This window comes from Agrilus planipennis, unplaced genomic scaffold (genome assembly GCF_000699045.2).
Source record: "Agrilus planipennis isolate EAB-ADULT unplaced genomic scaffold, Apla_2.0 scaffold120, whole genome shotgun sequence".
NCBI lineage: Eukaryota > Metazoa > Arthropoda > Insecta > Coleoptera > Buprestidae > Agrilus > Agrilus planipennis.
The window spans coordinates 371,616-378,044 of NW_020438891.1; the positions used below are offsets into that span (position 1 = coordinate 371,616).

The following is a 6,429-nucleotide window of genomic DNA, read 5'->3' on the forward strand; positions in this document are numbered from 1 at the left end:
GAAGTAATCGAAGCTGTAAATGGTTATTTTGAGGAGCTTGACGAATCAGTCTATAGAGATGGCATTAATAGACTGGAACACCGCTATGAGAAATGTATCAGCCTTGGAGGAGATTATGTTGAGAAATAAAAAAAAAAAAATTTTAAAAACCTTGTTTTTCTTGGTCAGGCCGGAAACTTATCAATCCACCCTCGTAAAATCGAAAAATCACCTGAACAGAAGTTGTTGGGTTGCAAGGGGGTTGCCTGATTTTGTAATCTGGTACATGGTCCGGGATCCCACTGAGGTCATGTGATGATATTAAGAGGAAAAACATATATCTTAAATATGGTTACTAGGAAAATTCCTGGCATATGGGTCTTGTCTGGGTCCCATAAACATGCTTTATGTATATGGGGTGAGATTTATATGGACAGGTTAAACTTCTGTAGAATTTAATTCGAAATTTCGATTCAGATAATCAGTAGGTAAATTTATGAGTTACCTATAAGGTAAACTACACAAGCTCAAGAAAATTTCTACGTTGTAGAGAATTTACACTATGTTTGTGAAAGCAACCGATATTAATCTAATGCTGGGTAATTTTCGTAAAAAAAAAAGGACAATGGTCATCATCATAAGGTCATAAGACTGATTGGACACACACTTCCACTCTTTCCTATCCTGAGCTAATCTTCGCATTTCCTTAAAACTAGAACAACTCACATTCTTAACTATTTGAGAACAATAATCTAATCTAGGTCTACCTTTACCCCTTCTAACTCCCGTTTCTGCCTCTAATACGTATGTCTCTGACTAGCCCTTCATGCCTGAGAAGGTGTCCTACCAACCTAACTCGCCTATTTCTTATTGACTTCCATAGAGTCCTCTTTTATGCTATTCTTTTCTAACCTTTTCTATCCACGGTATCCTCATCATTCGCCTGTAATACCACATTTCGAGCGTTTCTAACCTATTCTTTTACGGCCGCGCCCACTGCCCATGTTTTGCACCCTTACAGTCTCGTGCATCAAACATACACCTTTAACAATGTTTTTCGAATCTCTAAATTATTCGTTCACGAGCATAGAAGTGACTTCTTTCTATTGAAGGCGACTTGACCCTGCGCTATCTTCTACTTTATATCTCTACTACTCCTTCCGTCCTGACTTATTTGACTTCCTAGATATCTAAAATCAGTCACTTCTTCTAATTTTTAATCTCCTATTTTTTCGTCTTTTATTTATTTTCAATGACAATGGTATCAACTGTAAAATATAGACTGTACGCAGGGTGTACCTCCGGGATTTAAATCTTGTAAAAAAGTTCATTCGGTGTCATTACACTCCTAAGTACACAATCAAAGTGTTGGCACGGAGTCTTATTACATTACACACGCCTAAAATGAATGCACACTAGAGGCCTGCTTCTTATTTTGTAGTTCTGAATCACCAATTGGAGAATAGCAAAGTGACGTGCCTTCTCTTCTACTTAACAGTTCCATGCTCATGGTTAATTTTGTTAATTGGCGTCATGTTTTCGCGGGCACATTACAATATGTATAAACGCGTCTCGTAAAAGTGCCCACTTCTTACGAGACAAGATGTACGTACCATTAGAAAATTTGAACTTTTCGTGAAGATTCTTCAACAAACGGAATGAAAATTAAATGTTCTTTACAATGTACAGAACGATTCATAATAAATGGAAAATATAACTCATCAAAATAAATGAGTTAGCAAAATATATTATGACTGAAGAAATAAATACTGGGTATTGTTATGTATTCAAAAATTATTTTCAATTTTAATCTTTTCATATATGATACAGTCGAAGTTTAATTTCTATAGATCGAAATGTTTTCTAACTCGAACAATTTTTTATTTCCTTGACATACATATCGTTTTATAACCACGTGCTTCAAACTCTTTACTCCATTCGTGTAACTCAATTTTTTTCTCTAAGTGGAGATTCGGGTGTGAATTTGACATTATAAATTTCCTATTTATTCGGAATATCTCTTAATTTTCTTCGGAAAAAGTTAGGATCAAGGGTTATTTTAGGAAAAGGCAACACGAACGCAGTAGATAATTAAATAGTATATTGCCTAACATCGAGATCTGAGATTTTAAAGTTTCTTAGAAATGGGCTTAGCAACGTAATATGTATACAGAAGCGATATTTTTAAAATAAAAATTAAAAAGTGACGGTAAAGGAGAATTTTTTTTACTCGAATTTTCCCTAATTCGAACATTTTAGGTTCTAGTTAGGGAAGTTCTTATTGTTTTATTTATTTATTACCTTAATCCCTTTTCAAACATTTTATATTATTTCAGGATATGCGATGAAAAAATATAGTAATTTCGTTAATCGGATAATGCCTAGTTCCCTCCCATATACCTGTTTTTAATTAAATTAGTTAAAATTTTCGGTATGTCGAATTCCCTCCTAATTACACATGAATTGCCTCTCAACGGCTCATCCTCATATTTATCAATTTGCTAACGTTTTACTAGATTTTCAATGTGAAATTTATGTTGAAATACGAAGTGTTTCATCTAATTTTAAGAAATTGTTAACAAGACAAACTAAAACTAATAAAGTTTTCTTTGCCTCAAAAAGCTAGACACACACATAAGTAGTCGTTAACTTAATTATCGGAGCTGATATGACCGGGGGGGAACTGGGCTAGTACCCGGGAGGGAATTCGACTTTCTATGTTTTAACCAAAACTACCTGCGGGAGGGAATTCGGCATCGGCACCAGTACTTTTGGGCACATGAAAGGGGCGGCATTTATAGGCGCTAATAACGCCCTAGTTACGCCACTGATCTCATAGGATTTTTTACGAAGTGTTTGCACGAAGCAAAACATTATCAAATAACAAAAATAGTTACCGTCAATGCGTCAACAAGTAGTGGTCCGCCAATGGTTTTTAAATCGTCAAAATTTCGTCCAACTGTTAAAAATGTTGATCAGGCTTGGTCTAGACCCGCCATTCCCAACATGGGGCGCAGTCCCCACCGGTGGGGCATGGCAATATTTTGGTGGGTAATGGGCAGGACGTGCACCCTTCGGCTGACTATACGAAAGACTATGAGGTAATTCGAGAATGAGTTATTAACAGTGAATTGTTTTCTAGTGAATCTGTGGATGTGAATGTTCGTCTTAATACATACATAAAAATATTTGTATGTACATGTGTAATTGGTACACAAGATATTTCCTGTTTCCCCAGGCCTTTTANCTTAGAAACTGTATAAAATTAAGTAAAGACTGGCTATACTTGCTTTTTGAAAATTTTATGAAAATTTCATAATTATGTAATTTTTATTATCCGATAATTGCCCAGCAAAACCATTATCCAGTGCATTTCTAGTTTAACCAATAAATGTAATATTGCTGATCACTTCGCAAAAGAGTGACCAAAGATCAGAAAACTTATTAATCGTTAAAAGAAAGCGGAAGTGTCAAAGTTTAGACACTGATAAGATGACACTGTTTTAAATTAATATCCAAGTATAGTTAAGTAAATTTGCATTAAAAGTGAAGTAGATATAACGCCTACCAAATTGAAATAATAATTAAAAACAGTAGTTTAAAAATTTGCAGCAACAATAGAAGAAAATTAAAGCAGGTAGAATATCGTTAAATAAATGCCCAACTTTAAATAATAAATAATAAAAAAATAAATTAATGCCTTCAATTGCTAACAATATGGGAATATTGTTCAAAGAAAATCCAAACATATTCAAATTGGTACAATCAACTACAAATACTACAAATACTGGTACCACACTTTTTCGTACTCTAAATGAATTTTCAAACGGTAATATCCTGGTTTTTCCTGTAAATTTCTTAATTTTTATGGTACTAAAACGTATTTCTCGACAATAACTATTTTCCGTTAAAATTTAGGTACGAATGCATACAAAAGGTTATTTTATTAAAATCATATTTATTCGCTCATACAATTTTTCTCATTAATTTGAGGTAATTTGTAGTGGATAAAAATTAAATAAATTTTCACATTAATTTTAAAAGATCTATTTTTTTTTTAATTTCGTAGAAAACTTTCATAGAAAAGGATAAAATGTCGACTTATAAGGAATATACATATAAAATAATCACAAGTGAGAAATGATGATGTGCTATCTGCTATCGTGACCCTTACCTCACACAACGCGACTCCCGTCTCCAGCCGGTCCATGAAGTTGTCAACATTTATACGAAGATGAGGATATAAAGTCTGGAACCATTCCGCCAAATCTTCTTTCATTGCGTACAAATATTCTTCACTCGATTTAAAGGGCCTAAAGGGCCTAGCTTCCAGCACAACGCCCGACATTTTTTTTTTTTTAACACGAACTTGGGTTTTACAGTAAATATATTTTAATTTAACAACAAACTTTCCACAGTCGTCCGAACCGCAAATACCTAATACGATTTTTCAAAAGCGACAACAAAATTTACGCGAAATCATAATTATTATTGTTGTCTCAATTAAATAAATGACAGGTAGATATAAAAAAAATGTATTTGCACCAAACTTTATCGTAATAATAAAATTAATATCGTCAGGTAGAAGTCGCGTACCGTAAGATAGTCGATTTGTCGTGCGTGGGTGACAGACAGAGCGATAGAGAGAAGGAACGCGGCCCGAATGCAACAAGATCCGCGAGTAAACTGAAATAACGACGACAAACGCAGCGGTTAAACGCTGTTAACAATGAAAAAGCGCCGATAAGAGAACAAGTCCGCGACGGACGCGGCGTCCGCGAAACGTAAGATCCCAGTCGGTCATGGAACGTGTAACGAAGCGTTTGTTTTCATCTTCACTTTCGCTTGTTCTTATTATTACTCTCGATGTTATTGTTGTTCTTGTTGCTGCCATTTCATACTAAGTCATCGAATATACCTGAAAGAAATATCAATTATTTATTATGATATCCTTATTGTTTTATTTATTTATTACCTTAATCCCTTTTCAAACATTTTATATTATTTCAGGATATGCGATGAAAAAATATAGTAATTTCGTTAATCGGATAATGCCTAGTTCCCTCCCATATACCTGTTTTTAATTAAATTAGTTAAAATTTTCGGTATGTCGAATTCCCTCCTAATTACACATGAATTGCCTCTCAACGGCTCATCCTCATATTTATCAATTTGCTAACGTTTTACTAGATTTTCAATGTGAAATTTATGTTGAAATACGAAGTGTTTCATCTAATTTTAAAAAATTGTTAACAAGATTGCATCAAAAAGCTAGACGCACACGTAGTCGTTAACTTAATTATCGGAGCTGATATGAACGGAAGGGAACTCGGCTATCCATATTTTAACCAAAACTACCTGCGGGAGGGAATTCGGCATCGCCGCGTTAATCATTTCAAAATTCTAAAATCATATTCATATATCATTTGCTACAGCCTATCAGCCACATATTATAAGACAACGCTGTTGATTTTTTATAGACTCATTAGTGTATAATTGTATTTAATTATTATTGTTTATTATTAACTCGAATGCTATGTAAGTGCTGTATCGCTAGTATATCTCCTTTATTTTACAACTTCTTTTGAGTAGAAAGTGAGATTTTAAACAGCGTGACGCCCAATTATTTCATTCAAGTAATTTGTGAAATTCTCCTCAAAACTTTTTTGATTAAATTGTTGATAAGTACCGCTTTACGCTGAAACATAGCGATAATTATCTCTAATACTACACATTTGGTAAAGTAACGATAATTACGCAATTACCTAGTAGCTCTTAATTACCCATGAGAAGTTTAAAAACTCTTATATAATTGAATTATTCGATATTTTTTACCTGTTGCATGTCAAAATTGCAAAATTCATTTTTAAATGGCAATAATTATGACTTAGTATTATTAAACATTTTAGGTATTTTAATTTTTAGGAATAAAATTTCATTTTTAATTGTGAACCGCTAAACAGTTACAAAATTAATACTTAGAAACTGTATAAAATTAAGTAAAGACTGGCTATACTTGCTTTTTGAAAATTTTATGAAAATTTCATAATTATGTAATTTTTATTATCCGATAATTGCCCAGCAAAACCATTATCCAGTGCATTTCTAGTTTAACCAATAAATGTAATATTGCTGATCACTTCGCAAAAGAGTGACCAAAGATCAGAAAACTTATTAATCGTTAAAAGAAAGCGGAAGTGTCAAAGTTTAGACACTGATAAGATGACACTGTTTTAAATTAATATCCAAGTATAGTTAAGTAAATTTGCATTAAAAGTGAAGTAGATATAACGCCTACCAAATTGAAATAATAATTAAAAACAGTAGTTTAAAAATTTGCAGCAACAATAGAAGAAAATTAAAGCAGGTAGAATATCGTTAAATAAATGCCCAACTTTAAATAATAAATAATAAAAAAATAAATTAATGCCTTCGTAATACCACATTTCG

General features: G+C 32.9%; 1 protein-coding gene across 2 annotated transcripts in view; it reads right to left on the bottom strand.

Annotated features, from left to right (window-relative positions):
• The window catches only part of LOC108737948 (GAS2-like protein pickled eggs), a 202,101-nt gene that overhangs the window by 179,359 nt on the left and 16,313 nt on the right, over nucleotides 1-6,429 (bottom strand). Inside the window, exon 1 of one of the 2 annotated variants that reach the window (XM_025981882.1) lies at nucleotides 4,154-4,888. The exons of the other annotated variant lie outside the window; for it this stretch is intronic. Within the exon in view, the coding sequence (XP_025837667.1) occupies nucleotides 4,154-4,327 (174 nt within the window). The 5' untranslated portion in view covers nucleotides 4,328-4,888. Of the gene's footprint in view, nucleotides 1-4,153; nucleotides 4,889-6,429 lie in introns of those variants that run through there. 2 annotated transcript variants of the gene reach the window in all.